The 18,546-nt window shown below is 37.5% G+C and overlaps 2 protein-coding genes across 5 annotated transcripts; one reads left to right on the top strand and one right to left on the bottom strand.

The window, feature by feature from the left end:
- Positions 1 to 585: 585 nt before the first annotated feature.
- LOC116213392 (coatomer subunit epsilon-1) lies at positions 586 to 5,387 on the bottom strand. Its single transcript, XM_031548289.1, has 7 exons — positions 5,050 to 5,387; positions 4,839 to 4,928; positions 4,241 to 4,392; positions 2,378 to 2,513; positions 2,143 to 2,298; positions 1,288 to 1,367; positions 586 to 909 (listed from the first exon to the last, which is right to left on the bottom strand). The coding sequence occupies exons 1-7, from the start codon at positions 5,227 to 5,229 to the stop codon at positions 816 to 818; spliced, it is 888 nt and encodes a 295-aa protein (XP_031404149.1). The 5' UTR covers positions 5,230 to 5,387; the 3' UTR covers positions 586 to 815.
- A 7,828-nt stretch (positions 5,388 to 13,215) lies between these two features.
- Positions 13,216 to 16,896, top strand: LOC116213919 (protein TRIGALACTOSYLDIACYLGLYCEROL 1, chloroplastic). 4 transcript variants are annotated; one of them, XM_031549062.1, is made up of 4 exons: positions 13,216 to 13,625; positions 13,982 to 14,024; positions 15,516 to 15,617; positions 15,692 to 16,896. In XM_031549062.1, the coding sequence occupies exons 3-4, from the start codon at positions 15,544 to 15,546 to the stop codon at positions 16,710 to 16,712; spliced, it is 1,095 nt and encodes a 364-aa protein (XP_031404922.1). In that variant the 5' UTR covers positions 13,216 to 13,625; positions 13,982 to 14,024; positions 15,516 to 15,543; the 3' UTR covers positions 16,713 to 16,896. The 4 variants fall into 4 exon arrangements, with proteins under 4 accessions (XP_031404922.1, XP_031404924.1, XP_031404926.1 ...); XM_031549064.1 differs by having other exon boundaries at positions 15,524 to 15,617; XM_031549066.1 differs by lacking the exon at positions 13,982 to 14,024.
- The last annotated feature ends 1,650 nt before the right edge of the window (positions 16,897 to 18,546 follow it).

Genomic DNA, 18,546 nt, shown 5'->3' on the forward strand with positions numbered 1-18,546 from the left:
ATGACCGGTAATGCTAATTGGACACCAACATAGTGATATAGATTACCGGCGATCTAAGTGCGAGTAATCTATCTCAAGGTAAATTATAGATTCCAGTGGATTCAGAATGTCAGATGGTGCATATCAAGAAAAGAAAAAAAACTACGTTTTTCATAGGCTATTTTAATTTTAATGAGATAGTGATGTAATATCAATTCGAGGGTTTGTCATTATATATATATACATACATACATACATATATATATATATATATATCGATTAGAAGAAGGTTATTTATAAAAAACTAAAACTTAGGCCAAAATTTCATTCTCTTTTGTAGTAGTATCGAATTACAAATGAAAGGTAGCATAACCATGAGCAAGTCATAAGCTGAGCTGAGTTCAATAAACTATTTGTTCCTTTTCAACTAATTATTACTATTATCAGCGAGTTGACCTCCCCAGCCAATTTATGGGCAACTGATGTATTATAATTTATAAGTAATATAAGTTTTCATCATATGCAATCTTGATGTAATAGTCTCTCCTAATATTTCTAAATCCGGAGCTCAATTAATAGCGTTAGATCCCAAACCGGATAGAAGCATTTAAAAAAATAAGACGTGACTTCTAATAAGTAAGAATATTGAAAGAACTAAACGGTAGAACATCGGTTCAGTTGCAATTCGGTTCATCTCTATTCATCTCTTCATTGGTAAAATTACACAAACAAATGGAGTCGTCTTCTTCTGTTTAAATGACCGCTCCTCGGAAGAGTGGGCATAACCACTTTGAACCAAACATTAAATTCTTACTGGTAGCCAAAATAGGGATTCCTTAAGCAACCGATTGTACGGCTCTGTCGAAGCTCTCCTCCGAAGAAGTAACGCGTTTAACGAGCAGGTGGTCAGGATGTGAGAGTTTCAATTGGCTGCAAATACATAAGTAGATTTACTCTTAGTTGGACATAATATGAAATATAGAAGATATAGAGCAAAAGTGGCAGTAGTAACAATCTTACTGACTCATACCGGAAAACCACCATAGAGAACCCCCCATGTGGCAAGTGAAGTTTCATATTGAACATGAAGATTGATTTAGATTTCAACATGACATATTTGAGATAAGTACGGAATTATATATATTTTCAGATCACAAAGAGTTTGCAGGTAGGGACATGGGAGGAAAAGGAAAGACAATATTGCTGTCGAATTACCAGTATATTAGCAGTAGCATAGGAGGGGAAACATTCGTGAGTGATAATGAAAAGAAAGATTAGGAACATTCTGAACGCAATCACAAAATTCACCTGAGATAACGGGAAGGTGATTTGCCAAGATGAAGACTGCATACGACAAGGTTGGCCAGAGTTTCTGGATCCTTGGTATCCTGCATCAACCAGAAAATGCCGAAAACTATCACTTGAGTAGCACCAAGTCAGACTAAAACATCCAATATCTATTTCTACCTTTAATCATCAAGGTTGTGATAATGTTTAAGGATAAGGATTACCCTAAATCCGACATCAAGTAATTAGTTGAATGGCATATTTACTCAAGTAGTAATAAAGAGAGGTTATCAAGCCAACCTCATCTTCTATATCTAAAGTTGTATAATAATAGTGAAGCACGTTTAATTCTGACATAAACAGTAACCTACACTGCAATACAAAGCAAAAGACAAAGGACAGGGCCATATGAACTTCTTAGAGCTTTTGCACCAAAAACAAAGGCAGAGATGGAGCGAGCGAGCCAAAGACGGAGGTGATCATGCAGATGATTCATCAGACATGATGGTGCAGAGAAACAAAATTTCCCCCTCAAATTAAACATGCTTCCTCCTCATTTATTAAGAATGATAAGTCCTTAGGCACCAGTAACATAAATTTTTTTTTCTCTGTTGGGTACACTAGAAATATATAATTGATTGATATAAAAAAGAGAAAGTGGATAACGATCAAAACAGCTTTAATCTAATATCCAAGAATGCAATAAATGAAACTTTGCTTATCAGTTGACCCTATCAGTCCATTGTGGGATTATTATACCAGATAACCTCTGCAGTTCTATGTGTAATATATCATTGCATTAGATGGTTAGAATAAGCTAACTATCCAGGCTGATATATCTAGAAGAATAATCACTAGCTCAAAGAAAGAACTTGCCTTATTCAAAGCTTCAAGCAACAATGTTTCTGCTTCATCAAAGTTCCCCATGTGCATGGAGCAAACAGCTTTACCATTTAATATCAACCCCGTCATCTGGTACTTCTCAGAAAAGTCTTGGAAGATAAGATATGCTTCCTGAATCTTGGAACCACCCTATATTGGGAGAGGATGTCACTAGAAGTACCAGAAATGCATCAGTAATCAGGGTAGCAGCATGGGAATAAGTGCATACCACTGCCAGGTCTAACCAAGCATTTGCAAGTTGAGTAAGTGTATGATCTTCATCAACCTGTTGCATGATCCTCAGTTGCTTCTCTGCATAATCAGACCTGTACATCTTAAGGAAGATTTGGCCATTCAACGCATGCCTGCAAATGGACAAATGGCATCTATTAACTTGGGAAACAGTAACATACATTTGCCAGCAGAAAATAAAATATGAGCATCCAGAATAAATCTCTTAATGTATATAGTTGCCCTAATGTCCTCAGAGGAGATGGCATTCATAAGAATCAGGACACATAAAAACAGGACAACTGATTGAACACTTGAGAGTTGATAATATAGACAGCATAAAGGCTATGAGAAGAAAACTATTCACATATGGGGAAATGCTGCCTAACGATTATAACATTGTACCTCACTTGGTTAGAGGAATCTCTAATGGAAGGTTTTTAATACCCAGAGTAGATACTACTCTTTGTTAAGAAAAAGTAGCAAGAATTTCTTCTTTGGGTCAATCACAGTGATTTACATGACTAAGGCAGATTAATTGAATGCAGAGAACATACAGACAACTGAATCCAGATTGGGCAAAATTTTTTAAGAAGGCAGTTGAGCAAGAACTTATCCTGTATTTTCGGTCCATAATAAGATATCAATTCTTTTCTTTTCTCAATTCTCTCATTAAAAGGTTGCTAGTTTAGTAAGCACCAATTCATGCAGCTAGATCAACTTAGTGACGAGCAGAGAACTAAGAAGTAACCACTTCCAAGCTAGAAACAATAAACTTTCTCCAAGGTAGCCAATCATGTAGTATGCTATGCCACAATTGCAAAAATCAACCAAATAGGTGTTTTCCTCGAGGCTTTGATGTCACAGTTGCATATTGGCTTAGGCTAGCTTATCATGAATATTGAAAATCAAATTATTATGAGTAGATGAAATTGCACAGGACCGGCATTATGATCGACACAACCCACAAAGGGAACCTTTGCATATTCAAATTCAAGGTTAAAATCCTGTTACATCTCTTCCAAAGATCGATTAATGGGGCTCCCAAAGGGGCAAAACCGGGGCAATTGAATCCAGAAGATGCAAGTTTTTTTATGGAGCATTTAAATAAAGTCATGTATTTTCCTAAGTTCCCCATATTTTTCCACACTTAATTCTCATGAGAAGCGACAGTAAACGACAATTCCCTTGTGACCTATAATATATGACTACTCATGATTCTTTAAGAACACTCAGGCAAAAGATCATTGTGTACACACCAGGGACCGAGATACATTGCTTGGAACAACCAGCACGGAAACTTTCTTATTTAAGTGATAATATCACATCCATCAGGATGGTATAAAGGATGTGGCAATCCCTTGACAAATGTGGAAGTGCATACAACTAGCATGGAAGCAAAAAATGAATGATCATGCCAATTAATAAACCTTAAAGCATGTTAGCAAGATCTTGCTCACATCATAAAGATGTCTTTTAATGTACTGATTTTACATCAATTTCACTCTCTTGATGCCCTAGAAGCTGACATTTCTAGACAAGTAAAACTATGAACCTATGCATAGCATCTGTGGTCTATATCCTTCTTGAGGACCACTATTCCATCTGTGACCAACATTTATTCCATCTGCAACAAGACTAATGAAGATTTATGCCCCTAGAGTTTGTAGGCAGATGATTCTGGAAATTCAGACAATAAATTGTTCAAAAATCACCTAAGGCATTTACAAGCAGCCATTAGAACGTATCAACAAGATTTTCATGACTTGTATCAAGTAAAATATGGGCTTACCCATATCAGGGGCCACAAACTGCAGATTCTGTGAGGAATCTTTTGAGCTTTGAGCAATGAAAGACTTACAGTTCCATGGTTCCACCAGCATTTGTGTGCTTGAGAGCTTCGTTGTAGTCTTGTTCATGCATGAATATAGTCCCCGCAATCAACCTCAAAATAGGATTGTTTCCAATCGCTGGATCTGCCAACCACTCTTTTAAACTTGAGATCACGGACTCCTACAGCAGAAAAACTTACTATAAACATTTATTTCATCTTAGCTAAAGAAAATGCATTGAAATGAAGTGAAGAAACAAGAATTGGCACCGAAAAGTGAGCTTAATAAATCAGGCACAGACACAAATAGCAACAATATGCAGGACGGTCAAAAATTAGAACAGATCATTGGAGTCGGATCTGATCCAACTATCTGTATTCAACATGCATATTCATCTGTTATTGCATTGTTCATCAGTTACAGCAATATCAAGTTCTTTTTCAACTTTATCTCGCCAATTATATCTGAAATCGTGCAAAATGGCCAAGCACAAGATAAAAGCAACATTAGATCTATTGCACAGAGACCAAATCCATCATATAAGCTTCAGATCATCGCGCCAATGGCAGACTAGCCTATCGAATTTTGGAAATAAACTAGAAGAGAGACAAGATTGAGGACAGTCACCTTGTTATCGGGGGAGGAAAGATACAGCGCGAGCAGCTTCACACCTTGGAGAGGCGTGGGAGCGGAGTCATCGATCTCATTGATCACGAGCTGCTCCAAAGCAAATCGCAACGTGAATCATCAAATCGACATCCAGAACCGACAATGGAAACCGGAAGAGGTGGTTGGAAGGGGGGGTGGGGGAGGAGGAGGATGAGGAAATAATGCGTACCGCGTAGCTGCCAAGGGCTATATAAGAGCGGAAGACGAGGCAGTCCTTCTCGAGGGACTCGTCGGGGGAGAGGCCGGAGAGGGAGTCGCTGCAGTTGATCGCGGCCTGGTAGGCTCCCAGGTAGTAGTAGTTCCTCATGTTGAAGAGGTGATCCGGTCCTGCTGACACCGCTGCCGCCATCGAAGAAGCTTTGCGCTATCGCTGTCGCTGTGCTTATCTTCTTCTGCTTCTCCTCCTCTGTAAGATCGGCGAGTTTGCAGTTTAGATCTGGTTTGGTCGTTCTGCTCTCTCTATTCTTCTTCGCAATTTGCAGTGTAGCAGTAGAGAGAGAAATGGAGAGGAGAGGAGAGAGACGAACGTCGAGGAAGGTGAAGGTGAATCGGGCCGGGGGAATAATGGGCCGGTTTGGGTTTGGGCCATAGGCTCATAACGGTATCCCTTTTTTTTTTGGTGGATAAAAGAAAAGGGTCTAAAAGCTTTGATTAGAAAAACTAGTATTGAAGCCCGAGTATTGCCTGCGCGCTAGGGTTTGTTCAACAATCCATTGGAACACAATTCCGTTTTTTGTATGAGTAAAAAGGATTTTCATATAAAAATAAAAAATTAAAATTAATGAAATAATTATGAGAATTCATATTCATATTAAATAAGGAAAATAACACCGTGAAGCACGATTTTTTTACTTTTTTTACGCTGCAGCACAAATTCAAATCATTTTCTTGTACAACACGAAAAAAAAAAAATTGCACCGCACTGGACAAAATGCTGACGTGACGGCTTTTTGTGGTTATAAGCATAATTTCAGGGATCTAAATTTAATTAAATAAACTTTAAAAAAAAAATTTAAAAGGAAAGGCTTGATCGGAGGGGGTCGGGGCCTCCCCCGTGGGTCACCGACCCCCAGATTGGGATCGCTAGCCATACTTCAGAAAAAGCTGTCACGTTAGCATTTCGTCTAATTTTTGACGAAAAACTGACAACGTGTTGTGAGGTGCAATTTTTTTTTTGCTGTACAAGGAAATGACTTAAATTTGTGTTGCAGCGTGAAAAGAGTCAAAAAATCGTACTGCATAATGTTATTTTTCCTATTAAATAATAGAGCCTCAAAGAACCAATTGATAGAATGCTTGAAAATCCTATGTCGAAGATGCTCGTGCATAGAATGAAGAGCTCTTACTCGCGAGAGACTCATCATTTTACTTTTCACATAAAACAAGATAGAGAGAACAAAAAATTAATTATTTCAACAATTTAAGGAATTAGTTAAGAAATATATTTTACGACTTACTTAACCGTATATTATTGACAAAAAAAAATGTAATAAAGCATCTAATACAAATAGAATTTATTGAAATTTCATTATCAATAATAAGTCAATCACATAATTGGAGAGGAAGCATAAGGCTACAAAAAGCCTTTGCTTGAGGCCATCTCCCTGATTTGAGCAAATGGATATATAATTTATTTAATTATTATATCCTGGACAATAAATTAAGGCCCCCAAATAACTAAATTGATGCCTTAATATATAGCATACTGTCATTCATATTAATTTGTTAACTACCTCATTATCAGTTTCCCACGATCTCTATTTTTCTCCATCAACTCAATTTGATTCCGACTATTTCTCACATTTAATAATTATTCTTTCTGATCTCAATCAACTATAACATAATCCCGTTTATTCTCATATCAAATTCAAGCTTTCATTTTATTCACTTCGTTAATCACCTCTTTTTTTTTTTGGTTAAACAAATAGCCTACTTTGTTTCTCGTGTTATTCGCTAAGTTGAGTTTTCTCATTTATTTAAAAGCCAATGTTGTTGCACAGGATTGTTGTTTCAGTGGAAAGGATTTTTCTAGTATTGAAGTTTATTTAGTTAAGGCAAATTGACACTTAATCCCGAAAATATGCATTTAGTTCTGTTTGACTTAGTTGACCACATTTTTTTTTGAGAAAATACTATTAAGAGTCATAACTCTTATTTTTTCCTTTTTTAGTCTATACATTTATGTTTTTTTTTACTGAAAATGGTTCACGTTATATAAAATGTTCATACGCGATCTTTATCTTTTTTTATGTAAAGAGTAAAAATTAAAAATAAATAATAAAAACAGTTGAAAGTTTCGATCAGAGAGGATAAATCAAAAGAGGGAAGGGGTGGCTCGTCACTAGCACTAGAGATTAGGAATGATCGGTTCCAAATATCTTTGTTTTTTTTCACGATACCCGGATCCTACCCTGTAAGAGACAGGTTCCAAGATTTTGGAACCGACTCTACCCTGTTAAATCCTGTAACTGAGACCTACTTGGAACTTGTATTATACTACAGGTTCCGGGTATTATGTTGGAACCAGTAAATTTTTTTGTTTCGCTAAATAAAACCGAAAATGTTCAATCCATAATCAGTAATCACACCAAATAAAATATCGACATGGATTTAGATTAATCCACAATAACAACAAATAATATGTCTCACCAATCCATCCACAAAACTAAACTATGGACACCATAGAAGTCATTCACTAAAGCATATGTCGAGAAACATGACAGATGAAGAGAACAAGGATTCTGAGCTCGGTCTCAGGGGCATGAGAGTTACTTGAGCAAAATCTATACACTGCTAAAATCACGAATCAAGTATTCCACAATGTTCAGTTGTTCCGGGATTTCTTGCTGGACTTTCGGCTCTCAAGCCTCTTCCTTCTCTCTCTCTCTCTCTCTGAATCGGTACCAAACACAAACAGGGGTTGGCAATAAAGCACGGTACAAGAGCAGACCATATTCCACCAAAGTCAGCATTTCACCCTTCATAGAAATTTAAGTAACAAAACAGTCAGAGAAGAATTCATTTGGTCATAAAGAGGCCAATCAGAGTCGATGCTTTATTGCCAACCCATGTTTGGTACCGATTCTTCTTGAACAAGGACTATGGGAGCTTATTCTCGTCATTAACCACGGGGTTGTATTTCACTCTCAAGCTCACTTCCGTCATTGACAAGGTCAGAACAGAGAACACACAGACAAAAGTTTTGTCACAAAATAGACAATAGCTTCCCTCAGAGTATTGAACTTTACCTTGGCTGAGAGTCAAAGATGGAGGGGAGCCTTTGAAGAGTCGGAGAAGAAAATAGAGAGCGGGAGAGAAAGCAGATGGAGATTGGAGAGCTGAAGTTTTAGAGACGGTTGGGTTGAGAGAAATCAAGAAAGAGAGTGGAGATTACTCAGATTAGAGAAGAGACGGAAAAAAGAGGAAGGAGAATGGAGATTAGGTTTCGGTTGTTTCGATTTCGACTGAGTTCATCCGCTTTCTTTCTGCAAGTGCATTCTGATTCAGTAAGAGAAGACAGTAACTTTACTCTTTTTTTTTCTTTTTAATATTCGGTTCTGGGTACCCTATAGGTAGGAATCGGAATCGGAACCGGAATTGCTTTTCACCGGCTTCTTATTTTAATACCCGGATCTTACCTTATTTCAATACGAGCTACCCGGACCCTACCCTAATGGGTAGATTCCGATCGGTATTCGTGCACACCCTACTAGAGATGGAAGTAGAAAGCTGGGACTCGACCCGATCCAAAAATCGAGTAACGTTTCAATTTCTAACGGTTTTATACCCTAATTCGATTCTTGGGTTTGTGGAAAATTCTATAGGGACCCGACCCCGTCCAAATTTAAATTTGAAAATATATTTAGGATTTAATATCTATATTTGTGTTTGTATTTGAAGTTGGTTTTGTTTGAAGAGTATTACACTAAATGTCATTTGAGTTTGTTTCATTTAACCGCGAATCATTATCGAAGGCTTTTCTCTCCCTCTTTAACTAGATTCTTTTTTATTCTATTTTATTTTGATAAGTTATTATTTCTAAAATTTTAAAATATATTAAAAATACCTTATACAAATATTTAATGTAATGTGATTACTTTATTTAGTAAAATATAAATAGATGGTTTTGAAAAGAAAAATTCTTAAGTATGAACCAAATTGATATTTTTCTAAAAAAAAACAACATGGTCAAATAAAATCAAATGGGGTACGTGCTTTTTTTTTAACAAATTGAGCTCAGTGTCATTTTGCATTATCCAAAAAGTAAAAATACACAAAAGGACCACTTGATTTAAGTAGTTAGACGCTTGTTCCCCTTAAATAAAATTTCAAGTTTGAGTTTTGTAGATACAAAAAATTTATCCGGGAGAAGTTTATCTCTTATTGGGCTAACCGACTGGAACTGGATTCATGATTATCAGAATCGTGATTTGAATCGTACGATTCTACGATCCGGAGGTAGTAACCGATTTCGATTCCATGGGCTGAGTCGAGAACGTAAGATCGGTAGTGAATTGGGCCAAAAATCGCAGAATCGGCCCGATTCTGCGATTCTTGGTTCAGCCTAGACTCGGGTGAAGCCCAGCCCAGAGTCGGGCCGAAGCCCAGCACATTGGTCTTGAGCCCAACCCTTTTTTTTTTCCCTTTTCCCTTTCTTCTTCACCAGCTTTGCCCCCCTTTCTTCTAGACTCCTCTAACTCTAGTCCCCCAATTTCTTCTTCATCGATCGATGACTTTTCCTTAATCCTCCAATTATGTATCTTCTTCAACCAGGTTTCGTCTTTGACCAGCTTCTCCATTTGAGCTTCGACCAGACTAGGTAGCTTCTTGCTCTATCCGAGCTTCGACTAGAGCAGGTTCCTTTTGGCTTTTTCGACGAGGTAGGCAGGTACGGTACCTTCTTGCTCTGCTTGAGCTTCGACCAGACCAAGTGCCTTATTGCTCTGCCCGAGCTTCGACCAGAGTAGTTACCTTCTTGCTTTGACTGAACTTCAACCATATCAGGTAACTTCCCTCCGTCAAACTGTAATATGAAAACTTAGCTGGGCTAATACATGATGATCCTAATGTGAAAATTTAGCCGGGCTAAAACATTGATTGCTGTGCTTGATTTGATGTGCCAATGGAGATTGGAACTAGAGGATATGCCAAAAAGAAAAGGTTTGAAACGAAAGCAATTTACAGTATGACTAAAGCAACTATTAGATTGCAAGAAATTTATTAGGAAAATCTAGACGTAGTGAAGAAAAGGCTTTGCATAATAGACCTCGATAATGATGATGAAGACGTATGGGCCGGTACAAAGAGAAAGGGAAAAGAAACAACTGAAATTGGTAGTTTGTTTAATAAGAGAAGTTTGAACATTCAAAGTAAAGCAAAAGCGGCCAACAATTAATTAGATGATGAAGAAATATTTGAGAGGGGATGTGTGCATGCCAATTGCCCGTTTTTTCTATACAAGTGCAATTCCATTTAATTGTGTGAAGAATCCCAAGTTTGAGAAGATGTGTCATTTGATTGAAAGTATGGCATTGGATTGAAATCGCCATCTTATCACGAGATTAGAGATAAACATTTGAGAAAAGATGTTGATAATACTATGTTATTGCTTGAGGAGCATAAAACCATGTGGAGAAAGTTAGGGTGTTCCATAATGTCAGATGGATGGGACTGATAAGAAGAAGAGGTTCGTATGCAATTTCTTAGTGAATAGACCCAAGCGAACAATTTTTTTGACTTCCATTGACACATCATACATCTCCAAGACAACAGATAAAATATTTGAGATGATAGATGATATAGTGGAGGAAGTTGGGGGAGAGAATGTTGTTTAAATTGTCACGGATAATGCTGCCAATTACAAGATGGCAAGTGATATGTTAATGGAGAAATGTAAGAAGTTATTTTGGACTCTTTGTGTAACTCGTTGCATAGATCTTATGTTGGAGGATTTGGAGAAGAAGACTAAGGTACATGAGATGACGATAGTGAAGGGTAGGAAGATCACAATTACTTGAGAGCAATCCTCATGTTGAAGCATTTTACCAAGGGTAAAGATTTGATTAGATGACTCGCTTTGCTACTGCTTATCTGACTTTGGAACGCCTCTTTGACAATAGAAACGCTTTTAAGGACTATGTTTGCATCCAAGAAATGGAAAATTGAGTCAATTTGCGAAATTAGAAGGGGGAAAGCATAAGGAACGTGCTCTTATGGATAACAAATTTTGGAATAATATTAATACATGTTTGAAGTTTGTATATCCTCTCGTTAAGGTGCTCTGCATGGTGGATTCAGATGAAAAGCCTGCGATGAGCTTTATTTATAACGAGATGGAGAAAGCTAAGTAGAAAATCAAAGCAAACTTCAAAGATGATCGGAAGAGGTAAAATTATTTATAAACTGCTATATGCTTAGTCTTTACTTACTTATTTATCATTATATTTGAAATTTGTGAGTATCTAATAATGGCTTGTTTCATACTTTTAACTATGATCCTATTTGGAAGGTTATTTATGAGAGATGAGAGGTTCAACTTTATAGGCGTCTGCATGCCGCTGCTTATTATCTAAATCCCCAGTTGCATATCTCTTCTGAATTTAGAGCTGATAGGGAAGTTATGCGTATATTATATAAGGTTATGGATATGGTGCTAGATGAGGAAGCGAGGGATAAGATTGATTTGCAGCCACATGAATTCAAACATGAAAGATGGTTTTTTGGATTCTCATCTGCAAAGTCTATCAGGTTCAAGAAAACACTGGCAGATTGGTGGGAGTCATATGGTGCCGATACCTTAGAGTTGCAAATATTTAGTATAAGGATATTGGGTTTGACTTGTAACTCTTCGGGATGTGAGCATAATTGGAGTGCTTTTGAAATGATATTCTATGGATTCTTTTTGTTTTCACCATGTGTTACCATACTAGAATTTATTTTAATATATCTATTAATTGTTTTTCATAGGTACACACAAAGAGAAGAAATCGGTTGCATCAAAAGAATATGAATGATTTAGTATTTGTGATGTATAATTTGAAGTTGAAAGATAAGAAGATTAGGAAGAAAGTTGATCTTCAAGTGGAGGACATTTCTTCCAATGATAAGTGGATTGCCGAAGAAGAGACAGAGAATACCACAACTTCAAGGCATAATTTTAACTCTCGTGCTCTTGGTCGTGGGGATGATGGTGATGAAGAAGTTGGAGGTATTCAAATTGGCGATGAAAATGCAGAGAATATGCGCACACAAAAGCATGCCATAGTTGATGACTTGGAGCTTCCTACAAAAGATGAGTTTGATGCTTTGTATGATGATGTTGGTTACGATGAAGATTTGGATGAGATTTGATCTGTTTGTTCATTCTATGTTATGACTTATGTTGTTAACTTTTTATTTCGGGAGTTTGAGTTATGATTTGGACCTTAAATTTCAAAAATTTGTAACGATATCTTGTGCTTTTATGACTTATTGTTGGTTTGATGGTTTGTTGGTTTGTGATTTTTATTTGAATATAGGGAAAAAAAACAAAAACTCCCCTTGTGATTTGTGGTCAGGACAAATCACATCATGTTATTTTGTTTGGGACAATTAACCCATTTTACTCTGTTAGACGTAGGGGTTATAGCGTAATCTTTTTCCATTTTCAATTCTCAATCTTTACCATTTTAATCATTTTGGTCCTAAATCTTTTTCTTTTATCATTCATATCCTCAACTTTTCATTTTGGTCCTATAAAGAAAAATCGAAGAGGGAGGGGGTTAGGGCCGCCAATCGGCGACCCTGACCCTGAATCAACCGGGCACCCCTCGGTGGAAGGGTCGGGGTGGCTGACTGGCAGCCCCGACCCCCTCCCTTTCAATTTTTCTTTATAGGACTAAAATGAAATAAAATAAAAAGTTGAGAATATGAATGATAAAAGAAAAAGATTTATGATCAAATTGATTAAAATGTTAAAGATTGAGGACTGAAAATGAAAAAAAAATTAACGCCGTAACCCCATGTCTAACGAAGTAAATCACGTGAGGCTAATTGTCCCAAACAAAAAAACATGGTGCAATTTATCCCGATCTCAAGAAATAATGAAAGTTTTTGTTTTTTTCCCTTGAACAAACAATGATTGGGTTTTTTTGCTTAGAAAAGTATGATATATATGTTATTTTTAAATTACATGTAAAATGTTACGATTTACGATTCGATTTTATAATTTACGATTCTACTGTTCTCGATCGATTTTAGATAGAATCGCGATTTTGATTAGTGGAGAACAACGGACTATCGGATACCGGGTTCAGAGAAAAAAAAAAAAAACACGCACGCGCACAAAAGAAAGGGGGATCTCAGCCGGCTCTCCCCTTCCTCCGAGCCGAGCCCTGACACTGCTCTGCTCCTCTTTCTTCCTCCCTCTTCCAACCGCAGCCCCAGCCGCCGCCACCAGCGGCCGAGCCCCACAAGCTCGCTTCTCCACCTCAGCTCCACCACATCCTCCTTCCTCTTCCTCGTCTCTCCCTCTTCCTCTCGGGCCAGCTTTCACGGTGGAGCTTCCTTGTCTGTGAGCTCCTCATCATCCGTCTTTCGGTCAGCCCCGGTCGAGTCCCTCACGGCTGTTTCACCTTCTCTGAGCCCTTCCCAAAGTGCTCAACCTCTCGGCCAGCCCACCATTGGGCTCTTCCCGGCGGCGTTCCATCCTCCCGGAGTTCACACGAAGGAAGACTTGGCCCTGGTTCCGACCTAGCTAAGGAGAAGGTATGCCCCCTAAACGATTGCTTCGTAGGCCCTCTGATGATGTGATGAGTTGGAAGTTCGTTTCGATTTCGAAATGGCACGAATATGGACTAATCACAAAGCCGGTGTTAAGGGGCGTTAATTGCAATGATATGGTCGAATTGGTGTTCGGGGATTTTGATGATTCGATGGTTGGTTTGATTGATTATTGGATGTTACGGTGACGATGGTTAAAATTTAAGTTGCAGCTCTCTGTCCACAACATATAGACTAAACTCTGATTCGGATATATCGCTAATCTTCGAAATTTTTAGCCTCAAATTTCCCTTGATGTGTGTGTAAATAATGAATATTTTGCTTTGAATATGTGCCTTAAGGTATCACAAGAAGGATGAAGAGCTAGCAGAACTCAAGCTCAGAGTAAGTGAGCTGATTAAAATCTTACAAGCCATGAGTAGATAAGATTGTCCGATACTGTTCTCGGTATGTTCGGAGACAAAACCAGAACTGATTCGCGCCTATGCTAGTCTATTCATATCAAAACCAAAACACTTTTATCCCTTTCCGTATTCTTTCCATATCCCGCTCTTACTTTGCTCTTTCAAGGACTGTTATGATCCATGATTATCCCCTAATATTTGAGGTATTTACGATGCCAATGCCTCCTATTCCATTCTCCATCTAAGCCCAGATGCTTCAGTCCTTGCCATGCTAGAGTCCTATGTCAAGTCTGCCATGCCTGCGCACTTGGCTTTGAAGCTCCAGAAACTTCTCATGCTCTCTTCTCGTCACTGCCTTATGTCGAAATTGGTCCACCACGGCCTGGTGTTCCCCAAAATTTTCATTATTGTTTTTAACTTAAGCAAAGCAGAAGTTTACAAAAAAACCAATGATAAATTTTTTTCTGAACATAATGTTATTCACTCAACCCAAGCTTTATGTGCAACTTAATGTCGAGAGAACTAAATAATACAAATATTGCTCTAAACCGGAAAATGATGACAATTCCTTTGCTTCGTGTATTATTGCTTATAATTATAAATTAAATTATCTTGTCAAAATTGATATCTATGCTAAAGAACATTCTCTAAGCATCATCTCCCAATTTAGTTCGCATTTGGTACCTGTCGTAACATCGATGACAATGTAGTTGCAGCCGATGAAATCATGCTTAGCTTACGAATTGTTAGATATTTCAAATGGTTGGACGATGCAGTGGGTCACTGTAGTTTCCAGTTCCATTTTCATTAATAGAATCCCTATGGGCTTTCTGGGCCAACTCCTGGCATTGATGACGCTGGTCTCCCTTGTCTTTTCTTTTTTGCACTTGCATTTGAAGCATTATCTAGTTTACTGACAATAGGTGAGCGACAGGGTAAATATAGGCAGGGTGAATATCGGCACCAAAAAAAAATAAAAATGGAAAAAGGTGAGCGACGGGGTAAATATCAGGCACTCAAATTTGTACAGGGAAAGCCATCATCAATATCGTTAAATCCCAACTTATCTTGGAGGGAATGTGTGCAGTAAAATTGAAAGAACACTCTTTTTCCTGATCTAGGCCAAATTATCCAATGTTGTATTATAAAAAAGGTCCAAATTTGAAAAAATTGAATGAAGGGATTGTAAATTTGATTATGCAAGCGTTTGAAGGTTTGAAGGTCTTTTTTGTTTTTTCTTTTTTTTTGGCTTGCATATCCTGCTTTATCTTCTGCTTTACCTGCTGTGGGATAGCTCTGACTCAGGATACTTGGACAAGCAGTTTGTTATGCTATGCTCAGTTCAACGACATGTTTTGATAATAATATTCATGAAATATGTTACATACTATTTTATGTGATGCTTATTCCTTGGATTACTCCTGGTACCCTTTTTCACTGATCCGCTGCGACACAAAATTGATATTTCGAGGATTGAAGTTTGAGCATTGCTTCCACTTATGTGCACATTGGACATGGGAACAATTTCACATCTCCATCCATTCCCCGTCTTTTATATTTGTGGAAGTCACAGGTACGATCATATTGCAGTGTCTATTCCATGCATTTTTCCAGTTTATTTCGCTTAACTTCATCAATTACTTGCAGAAAACCATGCTTGCCATCACGTGGATGGCTACAAACTGAAAATCTGACATCCAGGGACCGTACTGGCAAACTGAGAATTACGAGAGGGGCTCCTATTGCTGAACTTTCCGTGCCAAAGAGAGACATCAAACTCTTCGCCGTTCCAAATTCAGAAGATGGACACATCCCTGTCTCAACAGTAAAAGAAGAAATTAATTCGAACCATGCTCCCATTAGTACAGAACTGGAGGCCTGGGTGAGCAAGTGGTCCCCTCCAAGGTACCTCTGGAGGGGACTGTCGGTCCTCGTCCTTGCTGGGCAGGTCATAATTAGAATTATAAAGGGCAAAGTCCACCGGAGAAACACCCTCCAACAGCTCGAACGCGTGGGCCCGAAGTCACTTGGTGTCTGTCTGTTAACCTCTGCATTTGTTGGGATGGCCTTCACGATACAGTTTGTTAGGGAATTCACCAGGTTGGGCTTGAACCGATCTGTTGGTGGGGTTCTTGCGCTAGCCTTCTCTCGGGAACTGAGCCCAGTGGTAACATCTATCGTTGTAGCAGGGCGAATAGGGAGTGCATTCGCAGCTGAACTGGGAACAATGCAGGTCTCAGAGCAAACTGACACACTCAGAGTCCTGGGTGCTGACCCAGTTGACTACTTAGTCACACCAAGGGTCATTGCGTCCTGTATCGCGTTACCATTTTTGACACTGATGTGCTTCACCGTTGGGCTGGCCTCGAGTGCTTTACTAGCTGATGGGGTTTATGGAATCAGCATTAATATTATCCTGGACTCTGCCCATAGGGCTCTTAAGTCATGGGATCTGATCAGCGCAATGATCAAGTCGCAGGTCTTCGGGGCAATCATATCGATAGTGAGCTGCGCATGGGGGGTGACTACGATCGGAGGGGCCAAGGGCGTAGGGGAGTCCACGACCTCTGCTGTGGTCATCTCTCTTGTTGGTATCTTCATTGCCGACTTTGCGCTCTCTTACTGTTTCTTCCAGGGGGCAGGGGACTCTCTGAAGAACTGTGTCTAATGAGAGTTCCCGTGTGGGTTCGTGTTCCTATTAGAAAAAGAGCCTGGGCATTGCGCATTGCGCGAGAAGACATTCCAGGTTCGATCGGTGTAGTTGTTACCGGTTGTGCTTGTACCTACCCCTTAAAACACGTGTCCTTATTATATTCGAGATTGGGAATCAAACATATCAAGATCCGAATGCACGTGACACTGTTTTTATCTGTAAAATAATAAACTCAAGCAGAAAAAAAGAAAATGGAAAAAAAAAAAACGAATGAGAAACTTTGTAATGAGAATGCAACTGATATTCACCAAGCACCTGCGAAAGAAAGCATCATGCCCACTATGTTTCTTGAACTCAGTTGACAATATTAATTGTACGAAAATGAATTGTTGAAAAATAGGTAAGTTCATTATTTGGTAGCCCGGGAATGCATGTAGGGTATAAGCTAAGAATAGAAATTTGTTGAGGACTGAAATAAAAAAAAAGGCCGTGAACAAGTTTTTTCGGTTGAAAATATGTCCTGCTGAATGTATATTATACTTATTTCCTTAATTATTACATAAGGGTAAATTACACCAAAAAACTCGAATTTTCTCAAATTAGCGAGGGAAAAAGTCCCTTGGTAAAAAATTTTAAAATAAAAAATAAAAAAACCTACTAAGGGAATAATTCACTCGGCAAATTACCATTACCGAGGAAATTATTGAAGGATATGTTCCCACGGTAAAATAAAAAGTAAAAATTTTAAAAATTAAAGAAAATTACCGAGGGAATTTTTCCCTTGGTAAATTATCGAAGAAAATTCCCCTCCATAAAATAAAAAAACTATAAAATAAAATCAGAATTTATAAGATTATTGTGGGACTAAACTTACCTAGGGATTTACAGAGGGGTCATTCCCTCGGTAAATTTAAAAGCTTCAAAATAATTTTGAAATAATAAAAAATAAAAAGTATCAAAATTTTAAAAATAAAAGATCAAATGGAAAAATTACTATTAGTTTTTACAATAATAATTTTAGAGATATATGGAATCAAATTATATTTTTGAAGTTAATATTATAATGTAAATTAAATATCTTATATTAAATATGAAATCAATTTAATTTAGGTTTGAATGTGATGAAATTGTTTATATCTTTTCTATGAAATATGAATTTAATTTAATTTTAATATTAAAAATATATGGTTTTTGAAAAGATATACATAAATATAAGTATTATAAGTATAATTAGGTGAAGGTAAGGACTTATTAATTTCATGATTACGGTAATTTAAAAGATGACATTATAAATTATAGAAAGAAGACAAATGAAATAAATAGTATTAGAAATAAAATGTATATGTAACAAATGTGTGGAGTATAATAAAAACATCAAATGAGAAATTTATATTAGTTGCACATATAATTTTAGAGATATATATCAAATATAAATTGTACTTGTTGAAGTGAATAATATTGTGAAATTATTTTAATTTAGGGTTGGAAGTATTACATTTTTTTTAAAATCTTACATAATAAAATTAATATTTTTTTTACAATAATAATTTAACAACATAAGAAATAAAATAAAATGCCACAAGAAGACACAAATGATCGGTAGTGCAAATGGTTAGACCATTGTTATCAGAACCGGACCGGACCGGCCGGTTCGACCGGTCGGACCGGGAACCGGCACCATCTCCGGTCCGGTTCGCCTAAAAACCGAAATGACAGCTTTGAACTGCCGGACCCATTGAACCGGCCGGTTTTAAGCAAAATTTCATTAAACCGGCCGGTTCTATGGGTTTTTATGGGTTTCCTATTTAATGTAAAAATTGGTTGGTTGTGTAAAGATTTGAACTCATGA

Source organism: Punica granatum, chromosome 7 (genome assembly GCF_007655135.1).
Source record: "Punica granatum isolate Tunisia-2019 chromosome 7, ASM765513v2, whole genome shotgun sequence".
Lineage (NCBI taxonomy): Eukaryota > Viridiplantae > Streptophyta > Magnoliopsida > Myrtales > Lythraceae > Punica > Punica granatum.